Source organism: Hydra vulgaris, chromosome 12 (genome assembly GCF_038396675.1).
Source record: "Hydra vulgaris chromosome 12, alternate assembly HydraT2T_AEP".
Classification (NCBI taxonomy): domain Eukaryota; kingdom Metazoa; phylum Cnidaria; class Hydrozoa; order Anthoathecata; family Hydridae; genus Hydra; species Hydra vulgaris.
Window position 1 is genome coordinate 44,286,135 of NC_088931.1, and position 27,348 is coordinate 44,313,482.

The window sequence follows — 27,348 nt, forward strand, 5'->3', positions numbered from 1 at the left end:
TTTTGGTGATAGATATGGAAGTAACGGTTATGATTGAAAATTGCAGCAGCACAATAAGAGGAAAACCATGGAGAAGAATGAGGTTTGACTTGGAATCCTTGAGAGGGAAAATGAAGCCAAACTTTTAACTCAAAAAGCAAAAGAGTCTATCTGTGTATGCAAAAAGCGAGCCAGAGTCAACAATGGGGAGATAGTTCACCGGTCCAAAGGTTGTATCCACTAGTCAAAGATAGAGAATCTATTAATCAAAGATTAGACTGTTAAATAAAAATGCTAAAGTAATCACTTTCTTAGAGAATGCTGGTTAACCGAATTTGATATCTTTGGTTTTTACTTGTTGATAAATGTTGCTATTGTAGTATTTTTTACACTTGATGAGGAGGAGAAAGTATTAAAGTATGTCAAGAACAGAAATAGGAGTCTACAAGGCATTAACAAGGCAGAATTGACCAAACTTCTTACTTGGAGTTTATGTTTTTTTTTAATATAAATTCCCTTCAGCCGGATATTTATAGCCAAGTTTGAAGTGAATTTGTATTTTTTTAAAGCACATTAGTTTTAACATAATTAGACTGTTGTAGTATTTAATTTTTTTTAATTTTAAATTAATTTTAGCAATAAATGTAAACATTGTTGTTAGAATAATAACTTGATGTTTTTAACATTAGCTTGATATTGTGCGTCTTTCTGCATGCAAAACATCTCCCATGATGGAAGCTGTTAATTTTGTAAGTTTTAAAATTTTATATGTTCTTTGAAAATATATTTATATAGTATATGTATATAAATATGTTTTTAAAATGCTAAATTTAGTGCTCACAATATGTAGATGAAGTGGTTTTGATTGAATTAATACCCAAACTTTGTGATCTATTGAAGACAGGGTTGGGTTTAGGAACTAAGGCAAGATTTATTTTTTTAGTTTATTTTTTTGTGAGGTATTACTGTATGCTTAAAATGTTTGCAACCAGAGCTTGCTTTATAAAAATTCTGTTTTAGAATCTATAACTTTTTAGGTTGGCTGTACAACCTTAATCAATTTGTTAGTTGTGCAATGCAATGTTTTACTATCTCCTTATGCTGGTATTTATTGAAAGTTTATAACATTTTGGACGTTCCTTAAATCAATATAGTTATAGTACAATTATATAGTTTGATCTTACTTAGGAAAACTTCTTGGATCTCTGTTAAATGGGTTGACAGATTACAATATGGCTTTAAAAAAGGCTCACGCTAACTCTATTGGCCATCTTGTTCAGGTGACATTTTTTGGAATATAGAGAAATGAATTTTTTTTTTAAATAAATTTCGTATGAAATATTTAGTACTTTTGGAATAATTTTTTCAATACTATATTGCTATATCTATAAATACAATGGTATTATAATTATATGACCATAAAAACTCAAAGAAATTTTAGAACTCATTTTTGATCTCAAATCTCATCATTAAATGTTGTTATTGAGAGAACTAAGTTTTTTTTTCAAATTTTTAAAGCAAATTTTCTGTTCCACTTGAATCTCTCGAAGTATCCATAGTTTTTATGATCTTTCTATGAACCTTCAATATTTATGATCTAGGTAATTTTGATTTAAGACTTTCTATCTGGTATTTTTGGTAATTCTACCTGGTAGTTATGTAATTTTGGTATTTCCTCTCTGTATCTATTATCTATGTAATTTTATATCTACATAATATCTGTATCTGCATCTATGTAATTTTGGTATGTACTATAGATACAGCTATAACAATAGGTGCATCTATGGTAGTTCTATCTGGTATCTAGTTAATTTTGATTTATCACGTTGTATCCTGCTACTGGTAACATGTAGCCCAGTACAACCTGCTTCATATCCTGCTGCCTGGTAGGATACGCTTTTTTAGGCAAAGTCCAGGAGAAGCCAACTCCCACTTAAAACACCCCCTGTCTTGGGGATCTTGGTTGAGTAAAAGCCAGGGATGTTTTATCAGATTAATGCATCCGGCTACTGTCTTGTAGCAGGTCTCCTTTACTTTAAGGGTAAACAGATTCTATCTTTTGACCAGCATCGCACCCCTTCTTCACCTATTAGGCTGGCGTAGATGTATTTATAATACATTTTTTTCAGTTGTGGATGTTGAATGCTGGTATTTTTGACTCAATGCATGGGTCTTGCTTGTGTCTCTGTTTTTATGACTAGGCAACTCATTCTATTATCTTCTAATGGGGGTACAGCTCTAAAACTCAGTTTTATGGTTCTGAGGCCTACTGGTAGTCAGATTTCTTGAACTCTGTGGTAGCTCTCAAAGAGACTGATTCTATCAACAGCTGTAAAATGTCAGAGTGCTAACAGTGCCATGTTGCGCATGGACGGTGTCCCTGTTTGTACTTTTGGTGTGCATTGCCAAGGCCACAATTGGAGCTCTTTGTTACAGCTTAGAATTTATTAATAGTAATGAGGCAATAGTCTGGACTATTGAATAGTGTACTGAGTACCATCTGTGCATTGAGTCAAGTTCTTTAACAAACTCAAAAATGACTAAAGTATCAAAAACTATAAAACACAAAAAATCATCGTCTTCACCAATTTCTCTAAATCTATCATAGGCTAATTCGTGGTGCTAAACGAAAGCACATAAAAGAATAGCCTGAGGATTCAAACCTAGTTTCCCGACAAATGGGTGAATTCTTATAAATGTAAATGTCTAGGCCAAGCATGTGACTATTGGAGTCTTTACGAATTAAAGGAAGAGAACCATCAACACTAAGATCACAAGATGAGACAGCCAAACTCAAATTAGTCTCACAAAGAGCAAGTAGGTCTGGTGAACTTTGCAAGAGATAAGATTCTTTGAAGAAAAGTTACTTCAAAGACCACGAATATTATTTCTCTAAATCTATCATAGGCTAATTCATAGGCTAATAAAAAAAGCTTCTTATTACTTATTACAAGCATCTTTAAATCATAATGCATTAAAATGAATTTTTTTTTTTAATTTTTATTCTTATTTTTTTTTTTTTTTTTTTTTTTAACATTTAAACATATACAAAGAGATTATTGAAAGTTATCATCATATAATTTTTTTATTTTACTTTTTTTTTTATTGTTGTATTTTTATAATCAATATAAAAACAAAAATGCAAATAATAAAAATAGCAAATGAATTAACATTTAAGGACATCAAATAAATAATTACCAAAATGTCCTAATATTAGGACATAAAAAACTTTAATTCTTTTTTGATTTTCACATATTTTAGAAATCAGATATTTTGATTTTTAAATATTTTGCCCATCATTTATGAATTCTTCAAAAATTATTATTTATGAAATCTACATCTTCAAAAATTTATTTCTATTGAACACTTCACCCTACCATACATTTATTGATAACACAAAGCTCATATAAAATAAGATGCTCAGTGGAGCAATAACATCTAGTAGGGTTTTAAACCAGTAAAAAGAACAACATGCAGTGTATCATAAGATATGTTCAAGTAAAAACATTTAGAAAAGAAAAAAGATCTATAGGTGGCATTTGTTTACCTTATTAACATTAAATATATTTTATTTAAACATAGGTTACAAAGGTAGATAAATTTTACCATTTTAAAAAAAGATTAAAAAGGTGATAAATCAAAGGTTAGTAAGTTTTACCTTAAAAGTCATCTATAATATTTAATGAAATTATAATACTTTTTAATAAACATAGGCTCATAAAAAAAAATTTATAAGTATTTTATAATTATTAAAATGTGTTTTTCAATTATCTTTAACTTCTTGAGAACTTTTGATGCTCTAAACTCATACTTTTTTCCACTCATCTGCTTCAGCTTTTTCCCTTTTTACAAATGGCTGACTATATTTATAAACAAAAAAAAGCGCTTTCATTTTTTGTCCAATAAAATACTGCAAGTCAGACATCTAATTTATATAATATATCATTGCTGCAGAGTAGTGCATGTTGCTGATGTTGTCATTTTAAAACATCTTGGAAGACTTTAAAGTAGCCATCTTTGAGAACTTCAGTACATACATCAACTGAGGTCTTGGGCTTGGGCAGGCTATAACATTATATAATAGACATTCTTGATAGAAAAAACCTTTTTTGCTTTTCTTTTTTATTTATTTTTCTTTATTTATGTAAACTTTTAAAAATTAATTATACTAATATTTAAATATACTAAATAGTTTTAATTATGTTTACTTCTGTGTAGACATGTATGTTTATATATGTATAATATAACTACTGCGCTCACCACTACCGCGTATAAATATATATATATATATATATTTATACGCGATAGTGGTGTGTAGTGGTAGAATGCTCGCTTCATAAGCGAGAGGTTCTGAGTTCGATCCCCACCACGTCCCTGGTAGTACCGCGCTCAACTTGTTTTTCTGCGCAGCGGCCTTGTTCGTCAAGGTTCATGTTTCGGAGTTATAGAGTTGAGAGAGGGTTATAACCACAATTAAATAGCCTCCTCGTCTGTAGTGGCCTTCTGGGCCTTGGGGAGGTGAATTAACAAAAAAATATATATATATATATATATATATATATATATATATATATATATATATATATATATTATATATATATATATATATATATATATATATGTATATATATATGTGTGTGTGTGTGTGTGTTTCTTTAGTATGCAAAAGAAGCAACTATGTCAAAACTTTTAGAAAAATTAAGAAAGTGGTACTTTGAGAAAGAAGGTATTTTTTGATTTGAAATACTTTTAGATTAAAATATATAAAATAAAACAAATTAGTTGTTAACACACATATTAAGAATGTTTGAAATTTTTTAGATTAAGGTTTTTTTAAATTATTTTATTTACTTTTAGATACTTCAATACATTTGTCATGTGCTTTAGTATTAAATGCTATGTCAAAATATTCTTCAGATATTTTTTATCAGTATCACGGAGTTGTATTACCACTAGTTTTTGTTGCAAGACAAAATGGAAGCAGCGATAGTAAGTTTATTATAACATAAGTTATGTAAGTTTTATCTTGAAAATTTAATGTTTAATTTTTTTTTTTATGTGTGATCATTAATTGTAAGGTTGCACAGTGTTTTCTTTTCAATGTAATAGAGGCAGATCCAGACCATTTAGTAAGAGGGGGCAATTTATATATTTAACCAACAACCCCACAAATTATAAACTTTTTTAGTTAATTCTATTTGATTCTCTAGTCTAAATATATAGTTAATTCAAGTTAATACATTTAGTTTTTGTTTTTTTTCTCTAAACCATTTAACCAAGATAAGATGCGTTTTTACTTCAGGGTATGTTTTATATTTTATTCTGCATTATCATTTGTTTCTGCATTATTATTATTTTTCTAAAAACTTTTTCTCTCCACTATATTTCACCATTACGCATTAACAGAAAATGAATTCAAATTTGATAGATATAATAACACTTAATGAAACGAAACTTAACAACACATATTATACTCAAGAATTTCATTCTAATTACAGACTGCTTAGAGACAGAGAAGACAACATTATATGAGAAGGTAATATTAAAAGCAACTTGAAAATTTTACTTTTCTGAAAAAGCAATTTTAAGTATGAGATTATTCATATGCAGGTGATGCACCACAAATTGAAAAAATAACTTTATACGGTGCTAAAGGTTATCTGCTTTCAAAGTGCGTTTGATGTTTTATTTAGCAAAAGTTTTGAAAAATCTAAACATTTTTTTTTCAGAAACTTTTTTTAGTTATAAAATATAATAGCCATAGTTTTTGCAGTGATCGTTTTACTAGATTGATCGTTTCACTAGAGTACTCAATTACTCAAATCAAAAGCAGAAAACTAAGAAAAAGATTTATATCACATTGCAATTATATCCAATGCAATCAATGACACTAAAATATAGTTCAATGTAAATGACAATTCCACCAACTTTTGGAACAACAAACAAAATGTAAAGAGATTTGATTAAACTAAGAAAAAAATCTGAATAAAAAACATAAAAGTTTAACTCAAAAGATTTATATGACTTCAACATTAAATTTAAATTTTAATAAATTTAAAAAAAAAAATCTAAAAAACTCTTTACACTATTACTATTTATTGATTTCAGAAAAGCCTTGGATTTTTTCCAAATTTAATTGAATGGATTCCAATGACTTTGAAAATAAAGCATTACAATTTTCCCAATGTTGCTTTGAACTTATTAAGCAACTATTTTTGCAATAGAAGAATATTTACAAATGTTGACAATTCACAATCTAATGAGGAACAAGTGAATATTGGTATACCGCAGGGTTCCATTTTAAGACCCCTATTTTTTTTCATCAATGATCTTTCTGAGTTTTTAATACTATATGAATCAACATTAATTGCAGGTGACACAACTCTAATAACAAGTATAACAAATATTAACCAACTAATAAGAAGACTCTATGAATATTTAATAAATTTACTGAATGGTGCTATGCTAATAAACTGGACATCAATTAGAATATAACAAAAGCAATGATATTAGCAAGCATACAACTAAAATAATGCTGCCAACATTTAATAGACAACAAGTTCAAAATCGAGTTAACAAATTTACATTGCTAGGTGTCATTATTAATAACAAACTGCAAATTAATAACTAAGATGTATTTCAAATCAACCAACAACTTAAAGCATGCAACCTACTAAGTTTTCATCATGGATTTTTATGTAGAGCATTACAACTATGAAATAAAATAATTTATTACAGGAAATTAGAGATGTGCTGGGTATAGGCGACTTTTTTAGATGTGCTGGTTTACCTTGCAATTATTGGAGGTGCTTTTTAATTTTTGGAGGTGCCTGGCAACCCAGAAACACAAAAAGAGGTGTCGGTTACCTGAAAAACCCTGTGGTGTACCAGGTAATTTCAAATTACCTGGCAAACATACATAAATTACAGAGTACCCATCACCTTCCAGGATTCCTGAGAATTTGAAAAATTTACTGAGCTACTTCAGGAGTAGCCAGGCACCTCCAAAAATTAACTAGCAACTCCAAAAATTACCAGGTACCTAGAATAACAAAAAAATTTGTTGGGTACCCAGCACAACTCTACAAGAAATCAATGAACTTAATCAATTTGATTTTATTAACAATAATATTAAGTATAATAAAAGTAACAAAAACTTTTTAAACTTCAAAGTATCTAATAAATATAAACAATTATTTAGAACTTTTCACTTTAATCAATAATCCAATGAAAAGGTTTGTCAACAACAACAACAAGATATTTATTTTTCTCAAAATTTACAATATAATTACAATAATATATTAATCATAATAATAATAATAATTATAACAACAATAATAATAAAAATAATAAGAATATGAATATCTATAATATTATAAATAATAAAATCAAAATATAATTATTAAGAATAAATATAAATAATTGATTGAGGAAGGAGTCACTCATGCAGAATCCTGATCAAAGGAGGGACACCAAAAAATTTTATTAATAATATTGATTTAAAAAAATAATATTATTAACAATAATAACTATATTCATTAATAGAGCAAAAGTAACAGGAAAAAATAATAGTATTTATAATAACACTGTACAACAATTTTTAACTTTTTGAAAAAAACAAGAACCAAATTAGGTTATCTTTATTAATTCAGACGTGCTGATTCCAAATATGTAATCAGTTATGCTGTAGCACGTCACAATTTTTTTTAATAACGATTTAAAGATGTAACGTAAGATGCATTTTTCTATACATATGAATAAGTGTATGAACATGTTTATAATCACTTTTAACACAAATTGTTTACTTGTATTTAATCGTATTTAGCCTGGCGTTTGAATGCTGCATCGGGTTCATCGCGCTGCAAATTCCAGCAGTAATCTGCAAGCATGGCGGGGCTCCACTTTCCCTTGTATCTGCTTTCCATTGTGGTAATACTCTGATGAAAGCGCTCGCCATTTTCATCATATACATCTCCTTTGACAGAGAAGAAGGAAAGATGGGAATGAAGAAAGTGGAGCTTCAACGACATGTTACAACCCAGTTGTTGATAGGATGCAATTAATCTGTCTACCAAATCAGCGTAATTTGGTGCAATATGTTTTCCAAGTAATCCCTGGCACACCCGTTTGAATGCATCCCATGCTGCAAGTTCATATTGATCCATCGTTCCCGAAAATGTTTCATCCAGCATCAGTTCTCGTATTTTAGGCCCCACGAAAATGGCCTCTTTAATTTTGGCGTCACTGATTTTAGGAAATTTGGTCTGCAATTACTGAAATGCTGGTTTGTCGTGATCTAACGCCTTTACAAACTGTTTCATGATTCCAAGCTTGATGTGAAGATTGGGCAAGATGATCTTCTCTTTATCCACAAGAGGTTCATGAATGACGTTATAGGAACCAACCTCAAATGTTTCTCGTTGTGGCCAACATTTCCTCATATAATGTTCTGATTTCATCCTGCTATCCCATTTGCACAGGAAACACATGTACTTAGTAAAACCAGCCTGCAATCCATTTAGTATAGCAACAACTTTCAAATCTGCACATATGGACCATCTGTATTTAATTCTGTCCAGAATAAGTAATATATTCACATAGCTTTCCCTCAGGGTTACCGAATGTGCTATGGAAATTGAAGGCAGCACATTTCCAGTATGCAGTAATACTGCCTTAATACTATAAAGTGATGCGTCAATAAACAAATTCCACATAGATGAATCGTATTGTATTCCTAGATCATCAAACAATCCACTGATGTCATTACAGAAGCAAAGTTCTTCATCCATAGAGAAGTTTTGCTGCAGTTCCCGTGATCGCTTTCTAAATGACGACACTCTTGCATCACCAGCCAACAGATGCCACTCCTGGAGACGTGAAGCCAGCAATTTACTCTGTTGCTTTGTTAAATACAAATTTCGAACGAGATCTTTCAGGTCAGATCCTGTTATGAAGTGGGGTTTACGCTCTGTATCTTCTGGCAACTCGTAACTATCATTGTCATCAGTATCCTCGTCTGAATCAGAACTGTCCGTGTTTGGGATTTCTGATGAAGGTTCAGGAACAGGGAGTTCAGCTGAATGAGGAACAGGACGAATAGCTAAAGGTAGATTTGGGTACACTATAGCTTTCTTACCCTTAGAATTGCGACCTGATATGTTAACAGAACAGAAATAGCAATCTGAGCAATGATTTTGGGGTTCACGCCACACCATTGGCACCCCAAATGTTGGTCCTCGACCAGTCCAGTTCGCCCACCACGATAGTGAACTAACGCACCTCACACAGCATGCATGAGGCGCCCAGATCTTATCCTGGTCGCCGACTTTGCAACCAAAGTATAGTTTATACAGTTTTTTCACATGTGGTGTCAATCTTCGTCTGCATCTCTTTAAAGTCAGTTCGCCACAAATGTAGCAAAAGTTGTCTGCTTGATTTTTACTAGTTCTGGGGATTTCTTGTTTCAATATACACTGTTTTATATCTATATATTACTTGGCTAACTGTAGTTTATCTAAAATAAAACAGACTTACATTTAGTCTAATACATGGTTAAACAAATGCAAATAGGTATATGATAAAGAAATGCTAATAAATAAATCATAAACAACTGCTAATAAATATATTAAAAATCACATTGACAACTTTCATAGTGAAAATCGAAAATTTGAAAATGTGAATTTAACCAAAATTGGTGGGTCACACAACAAAACGGACATCATTTTCGTAATCTCCAAATCAAAATACATAAGGTAGTGTCAATGGCATTTCCGTTTTTTTTTTCGTTGTTGTACAGTGTAATTGTTATAATAATAGTAATAATAAAAACAGCTGTAATGAAAGTAATAAATATTAATGACAAAAACAATAAAGTTTCTATAAAAATAGTAAAAAAAAAACAAAACAAAAAAACCAAAGGAGTTAATAATGATAAAAAATTAAAAAATAAATTTTTTTTTTCAGAATTTGTTTAAATTTGTCAACATTGATAGATTAAACTATATAGACTTTTATTTCAGCAAAAAAAATAAGGGCAAAAGAGCAACTTTTTTTTAAATATTTTATAACTTATCGTATATCATATATTAACTTATCATATATTTAGTACCTAAAATTTATTTGTTATTCTACTTTGTATCTCAATTAAAAAATCTTCTATTCACCAGCAATGGTGACTGTAGAAGAAAAGAAGTATATAAGACATGGTTTTATATACTTCTTTATTATTTAATTTTAAATGGAAATTATTTCCATTTAAAATTATTTCCATTTAAAATTTCCAAAAATTTATTTAAATTAAAAATTTAAGTTTCCAAAAAATTATTTCCATTTAAAAAATTATTTAAAAAATTAAAATTATTTACTTTATAATTTTACAGTTTTTTTTATTACTTTATAGTAGTTTTTTAATCTTTTAATTGTTGGTTTTTTCAAGTATCACAGTTTAAAATTTTGCAGCTTTATTTTGACATTTAGTCCTTTTAAAGTTTGTGCCATGGCCATTATAATAAGTGACTAATAATTTTATACTTATCAAAGCTCATAATAAACATTTAGTTTCTTGACCTCAACAATTTTGAACAACTTTACTTTGTGCTTTGTACATTTTCTAACCCATAACGGATAAATCAGTATTACTTTCATTTAAGAGGTCAGAATTTAACTAGCGAAATCTGTTTAATACATAATACGCTTAAAAAAATATTTAAATATGTGTTCAATTAAGATTTTTTTAAATTTGATTTCTATTAGAATTGTCTCCAATTGAAAAAGAGATCCAGGAGATATGGGAAGAAATATGGAATAATAATACATCAGGTTTTACCCTTTATCTGTGTGTACATAGTTTTCTGATCGACTGAAGTAAATACTTTTTTTGTTGTTAGCTTTATAAGTTTCTCGGAGACAGTGAAACAATTATTCATAAATAGCATTAAACTATGTGTTTTATGTTGTTTTACAATAAGTTTATTATATGTATATATATATATGTATATATATGTATATATATATATATATATATATATATATATATATATATATATATATATATATATATATAAAATATATATATATATATATATATATATATGTATATATATATATAAAATATAATATATATATATATATATATATATATATATATATATATATATATATATAAAGTATATATATATATATATATATATATTTACATACACAGCCCTCAGAATATGGGTCAACATTCGGCAATGTTGACCTAACTGCTGACCTAACTGAAGAGTTTGAGGTGGGCAAAAAATTGCCGACCTTGTTTTACAGTAACCTCTTTGTGTCAATTTTTTTTGTGTGTCCTTTTTAAGTATTATTTTAGTTATTGTATTAGTTAATAACAATTGTACCACAGTTGTATCAGTTAATAAAACTTGTATCACAGTTGTATCAGTTAACAACACTTGTGCCACAGTTGTATCAGTTAACAACAAGTGTATCTTAGTTGTATCAGTTAATAACACATGTATTACTGTTGTTTCAGTTAATAACAATTTTATCACAGCTGTAGCAGTTAATAACATTTGCATCACAGTTGTATCAGTTAATAACACTTGTATCACAGTTGTATCAGTTAATAACATTTGTATCACAGTTGTATCAGTTAATAACACTTGTATCACAGTTGTATCAAATTTTTATTTGCGACAAATTTTTTTGTGTGTTCTTTTTAAGTATTATTTTAGTTATTGTATCAGTTAATAAACGGTTGTACCACAGTTGTATCAGTTAATAACACTTGTACCACAGTTGTATCAGTTAACAACATCTGTATCTTAGTTGTATCAGTTAATAACACATGTACTACAGTTGTATCAGTTAATAACAATTTTATCACAGCTGTAGCAGTTAATAACATTTGCATCACTGTTGTATTAGTTAATAACATGTGTATCTTAGTTGTATCAGTTAATAACATTGGTTATTAACTGATACAACCAAACATGGTTTTTTTTCTAATTTTTTTAAATTTAGATTTGTTCTTTTTTCAGGAAATATCTCTGCAATTAAGCTATACATAAAGGAAATATTTGATGACATAAATCAGCTTCTTATAAGTCAATCATGGTTTCTCCGCACAAAAGCAGCTAAATCGATAATTGCTATTGCTGAAAACTTAGGTAAAAATCAGTTTTATATTGTTATCTCCCACTTTACTTGATGTTTCAGGAGTTAAAAAATAGATCTTGTGTACTATATTAGTAATAGTCTACATATACATGTGTAGATAGTGTGCTATTAAAGTGTGCTATTAAAGTGTGCTATTAAAATAACTTTTACAAAAATAAAACCACTACAAATGATCGTGCAGTTCTATTATGTAACTTTTTGTGTCAAAAATTTATTGAGTAATTATTTATTGAATCTATGTATAAAGAATAGATTATTGGAGTAAATATAATTGACATTTATGTACAAGGTTTTTATTGTCATATGCAGAAACTACTAGAAATTTTATATTAAATTTTATGGAGGACAAGAGCAGCAGTCATAAAAAGGAGGTTGTAATATAGAAGTAGTTCCACATCAAATTACCCAGTCCATTGTATCATGTGTAATCTTTTTGTTTTACATATTGAAACATGATTCCTTCTTATAAAAAATATTGCATGCAATATTTTTTATTTAAAATGCTGAAATTTGAAAAAAATATGCTTAAAAATTAATAAAACAACTACTTTATGTAATCTAACTTTTGGGCCCAATATCTCAAAACTACCCCATCAATTTTTTTTTTATTTTTAGCTACTTATAATCTTGCTAGGCACAAAAAATTTAACTGGAAAAACAACTGAAACTTATAGAACTTTAATTTCAAAGACTTTTTTAAGAGATTCCTAAAAAGATTTGTAAATAAAATAAAAATAAATTAATTGTAAATTAAAAAGTTACTTAAATATACAAGATGTAAGTTGTTTTGACTTTGTTGGTAATAATTCACAATATTGTTGCCATTGTACTTCTTCTATTTCAGCATTTATTAACATGTAGTTTTAACCGGAACTAGAGCAAGCTTGTGAAACAGTTTTTTCAATATGTTGATGTTGGGAATAAAATATTAGTCATTTTCTTAAGGAAAGTTAAAATAGGTTGATTGACCTTTTGGGTGAAGAATTTAGCATCAACTTCTTCTAGGTTGATTTTCTTAAGGAAAGTTAAAATAGGTTGATTGACCTTTTGGGTGAAGAATTTAGCATCAACTTCTTCTAGGTTGATTTTCTTAAGGAAAGTTAAAATAGGTTGATTGACCTTTTGGGTGAAGAATTTAGCATCAACTTCTTCTAGGTTGATTTTCTTAAGGAAAGTTAAAATAGGTTGATTGACCTTTTGGGTGAAGAATTTAGCATCAACTTCTTCTAGGTTGATTTTCTTAAGGAAAGTTAAAATAGGTTGATTGACCTTTTGGGTGAAGAATTTAGCATCAACTTCTTCTAGGTTGATTTTCTTAAGGAAAGTTAAAATAGGTTGATTGACCTTTTGGGTGAAGAATTTAGCATCAACTTCTTCTAGGTTGATTTTCTTAAGGAAAGTTAAAATAGGTTGATTGACCTTTTGGGTGAAGAATTTAGCATCAACTTCTTCTAGGTTGATTTTCTTAAGGAAAGTTAAAATAGGTTGATTGACCTTTTGGGTGAAGAATTTAGCATCAACTTCTTCTAGGTTGATTTTCTTAAGGAAAGTTAAAATAGGTTGATTGACCTTTTGGGTGAAGAATTTAGCATCAACTTCTTCTAGGTTGATTTTCTTAAGGAAAGTTAAAATAGGTTGATCGACCTTTTGGGTGAAGAATTTAGCATCAACTTCTTCTAGGTTGATTTCAGTTACAATGCTTATCCATCATTTATCATCATAGACTACTGCTACATAACCTCCTAAAATGAAAGTAACAGGTTGAAATATATCTTGTTTATTTTTACAACCCTTGGAATTAGGAAAAATGAGGTCAGCAATAAATTGCTAACCTCAAACTAATAGAGATTAGCATCAGGTTAGCAAAAAAAAAAATTGATACAAAGGGGTTACCATATAACATAAAAACAAGGTCAGCATTTTGCAATTAGCTCGGCATTGCCAAATATCAACACTTATTCTGAGGGCTGTTTTTAAGATTGTGGATTATTTTATAGTTAGTGTCTGTACTACACATCTTCACCTCAACCCTGTTATCTCCAAGATCTATAAATTGATGAAAACTACCAGTACCAGGTAGTGTTATACACCAGTGTACCTTTCTTTTTACTCTTCACATTGCAATTGTAAGTCCAATCTCTTTATGTAAATGAATTTAACAACCTTGATTTTCTCAATACAAAGTTCATACATAGTTTCTGGTGTGAGAATTTGGTTTCTGTAAGGCTGTTTTAAACTTTCTTGCACTGTTAAACTTTTTACAGTACCACCGGTCCCATTGTATGGTGACTTTCAGTAGGACATGATAAAAAAGTTCCATTTAACTTTAATGGAAAATTTGCTCTCTAGTTGTCATAGGTTGTAAAGACTTTTACAATTTTTGTACTTTTCTGTCCAACCATCAGCAAATAAATGTTTTTGGACAGAATTTGTTTAATAACAAAAATTTCTTTTTTAATATTGGTATGATTAGTTGTAATAATTTGTGCATATAAGTTACATTGTGTGTAATGTCATCTGATATAAAACAGTAAGAAATGTGTTTCAGTACACCTTTATAGTGCATCACTAATCTATGTAAAAAGTATTGTTGGATGTTCCATTGATAGCTCTGTATTTTGTCTCAGACTACAAAAGCATAAATTTCAGCAAAGTCGCCAATAAGTATAATGTTTGATTATCCATATTTTATTTTAGTTAGTTAAGATACTGTGATTGAGAGTGGGTAATAAAAATATGAGCTTTTTAAACCAAGATACTTATAGTTCAACAAATGTTGGAAAACATGCTGTTAAACTTAATAGTGTTGCACAATCAGTAGTTTGCCATTGCTTGCAGGGTATCTCAAAATCATCTTTGTATTCTCCAAAAATTTTAAGCAAATATGTGGTGAGTTCTTTACCAAAACAATTATCATACTGCCCCAGCCGGTACATTTAGTTGTAAATATGTGTTAAAAACTTGTTTGGATACACATCGCTATGTTATGTATGTTAGCCATTTTATTGTGTCAAACACTCATTATAAATACAATTCAGATGCATTTGAAAATAAGTATGCAATATGAAACCTACTGAGTATCAAATCTGCATTTGAAACTCTTGTGGATACGCGTAAATAACAGTAATTAAATATTATTCAATGCAACTTCTTTGTTATTAAATATTTATATAATATAATCAACTTTCTTGTTATTAAATGCGTTTTTAAAAATTTCCAGAATGAGTGTTATTCACAAATGTATGTTAGCCATTTTACCAAGTAAAATATGTACCAAAAATATGTTTCAGCCGCGTAAAAATTTAGGCTCCTAATATGTATCTAAAATGTGTTTCAATTACATGCATACACAATGTGCACACACATTAGCTTTAAAAATAATAACAAAGTTAATACTTGAAAATTGTATTAAATTAACTTGTACAGTGTTCAATATGCACATCTATATTATGATTTTATAATATAATAAAATGGATTTTTTACTAATTTTATAATAACAAAGTTGCTTCATAATCCTCATAATATACTAATGTACTATTTACCTTGTATTATAAAATTGCATTATTTCTTACAATTTCTTACTGTTTATACAACTAAAAAAGAAAATATACAAAGTAATATTCAAAAATTTTATTAATTGCACTTGATTTTTGAAAAGATTTGACTACTCTCACCTTCAGAGGTGCACATCATAAAGAAGAGCTATTTCAAAGGCAAACAAAATTTCTAATGTTTTTTGATAGTTCCTCAAAATACACCAACTCTATATCAGAAAAAGAGAAATTAATTTAAACAAAGGAAAAGTTCTTTCTTAAAACTAAATGCATGCAATCAGTTTAACAAAAGACACATAAATTCTAAAATTTTCAGTTGGGTTAGTATTACTGTACTCTTTGTCCCTCATTTTGCCTTCATTGCCATCATTAAGATAATCACCAAAGAACTTAATTTTTTGTATAACAATAACTAGATATGTAAAAAAAAAAGTTAATTAAATCATAAAAATTTCAAATTTTTGGTTTGTTAAATACAATTTTGATCAACAATGTTTTAATATAATACATATATTATAACAACTTTAAAATAAATACAAAATATCCATAAATTCATATAACAACTCTAAAGTTTATCTAAATTAGTGAGGCTATTTAAATTTTTTATCAGGTATATATAATTTTAATTATTATTTTCTATCAGTTATATACTATTTATATATCAATATTTTTGTGAGTTTTTTTAATTCAGAGAAAAGGTTTTCAAAAAAAAAAGTAATAATTTATGATTAAAAAAATTTATTATGAATCAGAAAATTGATATTAATAAGAAATTGCAAGAAATTGCTTATAAATCTAAAAGAACTTTTTTTTAAATGATGTAACTTTTTGAATTTAAATGCAGATGTATTATTTACAGAAAAACTATAAAAGTTATGACTGTTATAAATTATAAATTTTACATAAATTATGAAAAGAGTACTTTAGATGTAAGTTTGTCAGGAAGATCATTAATTTAGATAAGAAACAATATAGGATAGAACCTTGAGGTACCCTAGAAGTTTTCGAGGATGAGATGATTTGATAATCAAGAGAGGATCAAAAATGGTTATGATTGTCTGACAGTAAGTTATTTGATTAAATATGGGATGTGAGAAGTTTGTTGTTCAAAGACTTAAAGACCTTGCTGGTAACAGAAAGAAGACTGATTGGATGATAATTGGAGGGGTCAGAATGTTCTCCGGAGTTTTTGTAAGACTATGTCAGGAATGTTGTCTGGACCACAAGCCGTAGAAGAGTTTAATTGAGATATCACTTTAGCATCAGAAGCTGGAGTGATTTGAATGTCCAACAATGGGTTCACCTATTTAATTGGAATGGAAGAAAGAGTATGACCATAAAATTCAGAAACAAAACATACATAGATAAACATAAAGTAACTTACTGGTGAATGGACACTGTGCCAGGAGTTTAAACAGAACACAAATACGCATAAAGTAACTTACAAGTGAATAAACACCATGCCAGAGGTTTAGACAGAACATAACCATACAGATAGCAACTTTTCAAGTAAGTCAATACCGCGCTAGAGGTTTAGACTGAACACAAGTTTACATATAAAGTTGACCAACTATATAAAAGGCGCATGCAAAAAAATAGCTAAATATTACTAAAAATTGTATATTACTATAGGTATGACCAATTTTAAATATTACTAATTACAGGAAGCAAACTCCTTCCAGCTTTTGCTTAGAAAGCAAATCCCACCAGGCACCAGGGCATCAAACAAGTTGCACTGGGTTACATGTTACCAGTAGCAGGGTGAATCATTATTTAAATATATATTGTATATATATATTTATATATATATATATATATATATATATATATATATATATATATATATATATATACATTCATATATGTATAAATATTTATATATATATATACATATATGTATAAATATATATGTATATATATATACATATATATATATATAAATATATATGTATATATATATATATACATATATATACATATATATATATATATATATATAAATATGGGCAATTAAACGTAAAAGAGTAAAAAAAAAAAAAAAAAAAAATTATAGGAGACTTATAAAAAAATGATTAAATTTATTTTCCAACTATTTAAGAATACTTTTAAGAAAAAAATTTATTAAAAAAATAATTTTATCATACTATAACATACTCCTAAACTTGTAAGGGTTATATGAGCATTTTTTGACGTTTATATATAGTCATGTTGTGAAGCGTTGAAAAAAGTTTCAGTGCTGTTTTTTTAAATAACTATTACTTCTAAGTTTGACTAAAAGGCAAAATCAAACATTATGCATAATATTTTTTATAAAAACGAACTCTAACTAGGTCTATAAGAAGAACATATTAATGAAAACAAGACGTTACGACCGTCACAAAAAAAAGTCGAAAAGCTTTTTCTATCCTTCGTATCGAACTTTTTAAAACTACATCCATGGTAAAAGTAAAGATACTTATACATATTTTATCATCGTTTCAAAAAAAAACATTAAAGTGCTTTAAATCACCCTTTCAACATGTTACTAAGTACGTTACGACCATCACGATACGTTTGCTTTTCCGTAACGGCTTCTTGACTTAAAAAAAAAAAGTTCAAGCGCGAACGATATAATCCATTTCAAACGATTTACGTCATTTAAACCAAGTTATAATATTAATCAACTTTGTTTATTGTTTAATTTGCAGTTTGTTTATTCATTTTATTACTAAACTTGTTAAAGTTTTTTTTGAAACCATAAGTAACTATTTTCAACAAATTGATGTAATGAATTTTTTTTTTAGAAATAAAAACTTTTAACAAAAAGGCAATTTTTTTTAGATTAAACGTTGTTTATAGTTTGCCCTGCAACTTTTTGGTTTAATCGATTTCGCGGTTGTTTTTTTATTTACAACATTTCGCGGGTTTTTTTAAAATATACAACGGAGCATATATCATAAACAGCATTATCATTAATAGCTGATAAAATAGAAGAAGCGAAAGCCGTTACAAATATTACCAAAATGCATTTCTGGCAAGTAAAAAATGGAAAGTTTTTGGTTTCAAAATTCTCTAATATTTTGTAATGGGGTTGCGGAACTATTTTAAAATTTATATATTAGTAAAAAAAATTTACTTGTCTCAGATATTTTTTTCCTATATTGGATTCCCGGCTCCGCAAAACATTTGCGAGGCGTATGAAAGTACATACTCCTAGATATTGAGCTGTACTAAATAGAGTTAATAAAACAAAAAAAACAGGGAGCATAAATAGCATTAAGCGTTTGTTGCCTACTCCAAATAAAACGATCCCAGTATTGAAGAATCACCATGGATAACCTTGATAATGTTATAAAGTTCATATTTTTTAACATAATTCAATTGGTTTTTATAGTCATTTATCTTTTTTTATTTCATTCATTGCGTTATTTGTTGTTTTTCATTTTTGGCTTTTTCGTTACGACCGTCACAGTTACGACCGTCACGACATAAAACTTAATAAAATTCATGGAAAACTTCAAGCGAAAACTATGAAACTTACCATATAGTAAGTTCAATGTGTAATTAAAGAACACAGCAAAGGATTTTTTTTCTCACTGTGTAGATGGCTGCATAAAGATTGACAAAGTTTATTTGTTTAGATTTGTCAAAAAGTAAGCGTTACGACCGTCACGCTACGTTGAGTTGATTTTTCAAATAAATTGAACACTTGAATAATTTAACTTTTGCATACTAAATTATATAATAGTATTTAACATTTCTGGAAATTTTCATGTAAATACCATTCTTGGTTCATTTTTAATGGCTAAAAAAGCGTCAAATGTTACGACCGTCACTTGCGTGGAATTGCCCATATATATATATATATATATTTATACAACCCTCGGAATTCGAAAAAATGAGGTCAATAATTGCCAATTGGCAATAATTTGCTGACCTAAATCCTTTAGAGGTTGGTATCAGATCGGCAAAAAAATTTGACATCAAGGTCTTATGTTAAGACATAAAAATGAGGTCGGCAATTTTTTGCCAACCTCAAACATTTTAAGGTTGACAGTTAGATCGAAAATCGAATGCTGAATGCCGACCCTAATTTCGAGGGCTGTTTATATATACATATATATTTTATTTATAAATATATATTTTATTTATATATATTTTATATATATATATATATTTTTTTTTATTTACATATATTTTATATATATATATATATATATATATATATTATATATATATATATATATATATACATATATATATATATATATATATATATATACATATATATATATATATACATATATATATATATATATATATATATATATATATATATATATATATATATATATATATATATTATATATATATATATATATATATATATATATACAGTATCGGACAAAACGAGTGCAACCAAATAATGCTAATTTAGTTTCTTTATATAAAAGTGCTGCGTTTTTTCAATTTAAAGAAATAACTATGTAACTATTTAGAGACAAAGTTCTTCAAGTTTTATTCATCACAAAGTTCATTATTTGTACACGAAAATTAATAAATTAATCAATTAATCACCTTCACGATTAATTCTGCGGTTGACGATCTCCCACAGGTTCTTGATAGGGTTGAGATCCGGAGATTGAGGCGGCCAATCCATCACCGATTGGTGGTTGTCTTGAAACCACTGCTTGACTACTTTTGCAGTGTGTTTCGGATCGTTGTCTTGCTGAAAAACACATTTTTTTGGCACATTCCATTCAGCATGAGGTAACAACATCTTTCAGGATATTTTTATTCATGAAACGGTCCATTATTCTATCGTTTCGATGTATTGGACTTAGACCGTTAGCAGAAAAACACCCCCAGACCATTACATTGCCTCCACCATGCTTCACGGTATTATGGCAGTAATGTAAATTGAGGCGTTTTCCGGCCGGTCAATGTACACGGCAAATGCCATCGCTCCAAATGATGTTGAACTTCGATCCATCACTGAACAGGACAGTTCGCCATTTCTGCACATTCCAGTCAATATGAGATGTAGCAAACAGAAGTCTTTTCTTCTGGTTTTTTAGTGAAATCAGCGGTTTCTTTGCAGGGCGTCGAGAAAACAATCCGGCTTCAACAGCACGTCGTCTGATTGTTCGGTCCGATACAGGCAGCTCTAATTGCTTTTGTATCTCAACTGATGATATCCAGGGATCCTTCTTGACGGATCTGACGATCATTGAACCCTCTCTAGAAGTGGTGGAACACGGTCTTCCACCTTTGTTATCTGCTGCCAACTTCTCCGTAAAACGATATTTGGAACATAGTCTTGATACGGTCCATTTTTTCACGCAATATTTATCACAAATACTTTTTTGTGCCATTCCACTTACGTAATCGTCAATAATTTTCTTTCTTAGTTCCAATCCAAGACTGTCGGGAGCCATTTCTGCACTTGAAGTCATAAAAATAATAAAAATAAATAATCACGCTTCTCAAGGCTTACCGTGTTACATTTACCTTGTGATGATACAATAATGCTCTGCGGAACACATCTTGGTTGGATGTGGACTGTATTGATGTAATGAAACACTTGTTGTATTTCACTTTTTGTATTGATGTTCTTCGATAAAACACTTTGATAAAACTCACTTCAATAAACTGTCTTGATAATACTGACTGATTGACTTCCATATACTGACTGAATTACATGTCGATTTTGCATGTCTCTTATATAGTAAAAAGAACCTGTGTGAACCTGTTCTGGAAGATTCTAGATTAAAAAACTTCCGTTACGTTGACATGGACCAGACTTGAGAAAATGAAACAAACCAAAAAAGTTGCACTTGTTTTGTCTGCTGCAAAATGGCACTTGTCAACGAAATTCTGCCTGTGTGCTGTCACCTGTCAGCTGATTGCTCATATCATGGCATGCTATGACTCCAGACTCCTGAACTGTTTGCTGTGGTAGTATAGTTCGTTTCATTTTTAAGACATGTAAAATTAGGAACACTTTTTAGCATTGTTCGATGTTGGTTGCAAATGTTTTGTCCAATACTGTATATATATATATGTATGTATATATATTTACACACACACACACATATATATATATTTTTATATATGTATATATATATATATATATATATATATATATATATATATATATATATATATATATATATATATATGTATATATATATATATATATATATATATATATATATATATATATATATATATATATATATAAATATATATATATTTATATATATATGTATATATATATTTATATATATATATATTTATATATATATATATATATATATATATATTTATATATATACATGCAGTGCTTCAAATAGTTATTTGGCGATTGCCAATCAATTAAAAACCAGACGATCAAATGATTTTTTAGACGATCAATATTTTTATCAAATTTTAGTAAAGTTTAAAACGCATTTTTTTATTTTAACCATATTTATATATATAATTATATTTTTAACCATGCTTACATTATCAAATTGCTATTGATGTTTTACCTTTAGTTATTTTATTTAGAATTTAAATAAATCATTTGTTTTTTTTTAATTTTTTTATTTAAAATTTAAATAAATGTTCGTTTTGCCTTATTTCTTTTTAATTATTTTATCTTGAGTATAAATAAAACATTGCTATTTTTATTTTAATTATTTTGTTTAGAATTTAAATTAACATTGTTTTGCTGTATTTATTTTAATTATTTTTTTTAGAATATAAATAAATTATTTTATTTAGAATTAAAATAAAACTTTGACTTTTAAAAGTATTTTATTTAAAGATGTTCGTTGAAAATAAAATATAAATTATTTTTTGTTTTTGTCGTTTTAATTTTAATTATTTTATTTAGAAAATAAATAAAACATTTGTTTTGCTAATTTTATTTTATTTAGAGTTACAATAAAGCATGCCGTTTTTTGTTTTTTTTAATTATTTTATTGAGAATTTAAATAAGTTGTTTGTTAATAAATCAAAATGAATTAAATTTAAAATGTAGTTTATTTTAACATAATTTTGATGTTAATTTAATATTTTTAACTTTCTGTATTTCAAATGTTTTTCTATTAATTATTATTAAAGTTTGATGAGCAATTACTGCCAACCAGATTTAATTTTAGGAGATCAAAATGTCAATTTTTCTAAAAGTAGCCGATCATTGATTGTTGATCGACTGCTATTTTAAGCGCTGTACATATGTATGTATACATACATATATGTAATTTAAATTAGTAAATTTTAGAGGAGGTATATTAAAATTTTCGAGTTCTTTATGGATCTCCTGTCTTTTTACTTTGAATGTATATATTAGAAAATCCTCATCTTGTTCACCTCTAACTTTGCCTCTCATCTTTAAGATCTTCTTTTCTTAAAGTTTTTTGTTTACAATGTTTGCAAAGTTTCTTCCCAGGAAAAATATTTAAACTATTTCTTATCATGACTTGTAACTCTTTTATTGTAACTATGCCAACATTTTCTAGAAAGAACTGAATTGTATAAAGCTTATCTACACAAATACAAATTAAAAAAGTATATATAATAAAATATTGAAATTTTACATCTTTAATTGAGATTTTCTGCATCTGATGTCATTAAGCCTATAAAACACATCTTATCAAGATAAATTACTTAATATAAATGTATTTCCTAATAAAAAAAGAGAATTCTTTTTTTCTACTTAATTTTTAGTAAAAAAAAAAGAAGAAAAAAGTTTTTAATATAAGGATAATGCAATATTTTTTTAGAATCCTTCTGTATTACTAATAGATATTGTTAATTTTATTTATAGATATGTGTATATATCACAATCTATATATATATCAAATTGTTAATTTATTAGAATTTAAATAAAATTTTATCAATAAATGTTGTTCTTTGTGAAATAAATGTTAAAACTTGTGTGTTTACTTTTCTTTGCAACATGCAACAGCCAAAGAAGTTTTTAAAAAATCCATGAGGAACTAACGTCAAAATTTCCTAAATTTTTAGATGATTTGATGTGAAATTGCCTAAAGGTTTTACTGGCTTAATTTTGGTAAGTAAAGTGATCAGGCTCCTCAATCATAACCCTGGCCACTCAGTTGATAATCTGACCAAAAAAAACAATGTTCCTTTTTTTTTTTGGCAAATGTAAATCAAGGAAAAAAGTAGCTTACACAGATATAATGTACAAAGGATTTTTATAGATGATAAAACAAACATAAAAATTCAACAAATTCACCAAAAAATATGATAAGTCATCTGCACTAGTGGCTGATACACAAAACCATTAATTACAAGTAGCACCATTAACAAAGAAATTTATTTTTTAAGAATGTCTGAAGCATTTACTTTATAAAACTCACAGTATTTCTATTATTCATCAGTATTAATGCGGTAGTGGTGTAGTGTTAGAATGCTCCCCTCATAAGCGAGAAGTTTTGAGTTCAATCCCCGCCACATCCCTGATAGTACCGCACTTAACTTGTTTCTCCATGCAGCTGCCTTGTTCGTCAAGGTTTGTGTTTTGGAATTATAGATTTGAGCAAGGGTTGCCTCTACAACTAAAGTAGCCTCTAGTGACCTTATTGGCTTTAAGGAGATAAATTAACATTAAAAAAATTTTTTAATTTCTTGGTAATAGTGGATCTAGCCTTATGTTGCTATGCCAAAGACACGAATAATACAGTCAACAATACAATCGTAGTTTGATATAAAGTGTGGGTAATAAAACCTTGTTGGAATTTACTAGAGGCTGCCTAAAAACAGCCTCTAGTAAATTCCAACAAGGTTGGAATGAGCCTTCAGGATCATGATCAAGTCTAAGAGTAGTAAACATTCAGTCACACCTTTAAAATAACATAGATTGTTACACAAATTGTAGTAAATTTCAAGTTCTTTTAAATACACACATATCCTGCAGTGTGTAGTTTTGTCTAGTAGATTCTATTTTTTCAGCCCTGATGAAAAAAGTTTAGCTCCTGAAGATCTAAATTTTTGATCAAACCATCTAGCTTACTTGATTTGGAAAGTAAGGCTAAAAAATTGTTCTTGGTACAAAAGCTTCTTCCATTTTTTTGCTGTTGTTACTTGCTGATTCTTGAAATGAAATATTGGTTGCACCTTCCTTCTAAAAGAAAATGAAATAACAACATATAGCAATTACAACATGAATAACAGTTCAAAACTTCATTAAACATATAGCAACTACAACATAGACATAAATAACAGTTCAAAACATAAATAAAACATTAAAAAATTAATGTTTACTTCATTTTTAATCTATTTAAATGACGTTTTGAAGAATATGGTGAGAAGTATATGTTTTGTGGTGGTTGTGATTTGTAGTGGTTGTGATACTGGTGGTTGTGGTGGTTGTGTTTTGTGGTGGTTGTGATACTGGTAGGCTGTCATCATGTCAATCAGGTGCTTTATATAATGTCTGTTAAAAATGTTAATATAATGTTAAAAAGTCTTTTTTAGCATTTCTGTAATTACTAATATCAATCCTACAAATGTAACTGTCATCAAAGTGATATTGGCATAATTTAAAAAAATGAAATGGCAAATTCAAAAAAATTAAGCAAAATAATAATAATAACAATTAATAAACTATAACATGCATACAGCAAAAACTTTAAAAATATTTGTTACATTGTGTAATTTGTATGACAAACAGTCCTCTCATTAAAAGTTTGACTTTTACTCAATTTGATATTTGTTTTTAAATTGTCACTTTTTAATTAAACTTGAGTTAAATTTTTTCTTTTAGGTAGCTTTCTTTCTCAGCTGTATTTGAAAAAATTTATTCACATTCTTTTACAATGTTTACACGGAAGAACATGGCCTGGAAAAGTATTTTAAATTTTTTAAAAGTATTTATAAATAACTCTTAAAAATACTTAATTAAAATAAAGAATAAATATTTTGACGTTTTAATTTTAGGAATTCATTTTAAAAGCATTATCAACACTAACTATAAAGTGCAGGTTTATTATGTATTTTTTAAAATTTTTTTGTTAAAAATTAATATTATTGTATTGGAAGTAGTATAAGCAAGCAACAAAATATCTAAAAAGTAAGCTAGCCTAATATAGTCTCCAGGGATCAAATGGAAACCTTAAAACATAATTGTAATTTGTGAAACAAATTTAAAAAACTAAAAATTTTATCAGAGTATAAAATTCAACTTTAAATGTTTGTGACAACTTTGTTTTTACAGGTTTGTTTGAATGTCTAATTTGTAAAATAAGATCCAAGTAAATTTTTTCTTGGTTTAAATTTCAAATAATTTATAATTTAAGCACAATTTAAAGATCATGTAGTCACTAGTTGAAATCTATTATCATGTTTTCTTTGTTATTACTTAATTATCTTTTTTCAAATAACTTTTACCTTTTTTTCTAATATCAAATTAAATAAAAATGTTGCATAAATTGAAACCCTAATATGGTAATTTGTTATTCAACTAATTATAATTATTTTTAACTAAGTACCAAGAAGTATTTTTACTAAAGTAATTTTTTATTACCATAACTGCACTAGTTATCAACATTTTAATTGTTTGTAGTCAAAATTACTTTTTTTTTTTTTTTTAGAAAAGAAATGATTGATTCAATAAGTGTAAATGAGGTGATGTTAAAAAATTTTTTTATAGATCTAATAAAATTTTCTTGATATATAATAAAGAATGTTCTTTTAGATATTAAATAAAATGATAAAAGAATGCGAAAAAGAAAATTTGAGTTATAAACTTTCTGCAGTGGACTGTTGTACATGTGTTGCAAATGAATGGCAGATTGATGTTTTTGAAGAGTTTAAACCAGTGCTAAAAACACTTTTTGAACAGGTGAAAATATTGGGGTTTTATTTTTGAATAGATGTAAATGTTTTATTTTTAATTGTTTGTAAAATTTATTATTACAAATCATTATTTTTTATTACAAATCATACAAATCAAGTTTGATGATTGATTTAGGAAGGTGGTAGTTTACTTGACTAAAGTCCAAATCCCAAAGTACAAAATCCTCGAATCTTAACTCTAGCTTTTGATTTTCCCTGTACATTCAAATTTTTAATTTAGCCCTTTCCTTGCCGCCTCCATCTAATGCACTTTAAAATCTTTCTGTTACAAGACAAGTTATTAGACTCAAGATGAAATGTTAGAAATTTGTTGATTAAAGACTCAAAGACCTTGCAAGTAATAGAGAGAAGACTGATTGGACAATAGTTTAAATTGTAACCAGAGATGCAATTTTTTAGCAGGCTGGAAAGCAAGGTTTAGTCCTTTGTAGAGGTAATAAGATCAGACCCATGTATTAAAGTTGGAATGTTACACCTTTGTTAATGGCACTGTTGAAGATTTTTCAAAAGTTTCAAGAACTTAATTTCTGAAATAAAGTATAAGAATTAACTTTATCTCAGAAATTTTAAGAATACACTAAGAATATTGGAGCATCATACATTTAAAAATGTTTGTTCTCAAGAGAGTTGTTCTTGTGAAAAAGTTTTAAAAATTATTACAATTAGAAATAGTAGCTGCTTAAGAAAAAAATCATAGGACAGAATAAACCCTTATCCTATGGAGTTAATGATGCAAGGTTGACCCAGAACAAATGAAACTGGGTTTGAAGAATCAAAGGATATAATCCAAAGCAATCAGAGATTA

General features: G+C 27.8%; 1 protein-coding gene across 2 annotated transcripts in view; it reads left to right on the forward strand.

Annotated features, from left to right (window-relative positions):
• LOC101239838 (proteasome adapter and scaffold protein ECM29) overlaps window positions 1–27,348 on the forward strand; it is a 197,031-nt gene that overhangs the window by 154,985 nt on the left and 14,698 nt on the right. For both annotated transcript variants that reach the window (XR_010642456.1, XM_065813388.1), the window contains exons 39-50: window positions 669–728; window positions 814–903; window positions 1,017–1,083; window positions 1,168–1,259; window positions 4,639–4,705; window positions 4,837–4,968; window positions 10,732–10,797; window positions 12,003–12,131; window positions 25,453–25,535; window positions 25,626–25,669; window positions 26,279–26,312; window positions 26,383–26,529. Coding sequence is in view for 1 of the 2 variants with exons in the window: in XM_065813388.1 (XP_065669460.1) it covers window positions 669–728; window positions 814–903; window positions 1,017–1,083; window positions 1,168–1,259; window positions 4,639–4,705; window positions 4,837–4,968; window positions 10,732–10,797; window positions 12,003–12,131; window positions 25,453–25,535; window positions 25,626–25,669; window positions 26,279–26,312; window positions 26,383–26,529 (1,011 nt within the window). In the remaining variant the exon portion in view is untranslated. The remainder of the gene's footprint in view (window positions 1–668; window positions 729–813; window positions 904–1,016; window positions 1,084–1,167; window positions 1,260–4,638; window positions 4,706–4,836; window positions 4,969–10,731; window positions 10,798–12,002; window positions 12,132–25,452; window positions 25,536–25,625; window positions 25,670–26,278; window positions 26,313–26,382; window positions 26,530–27,348) is intronic.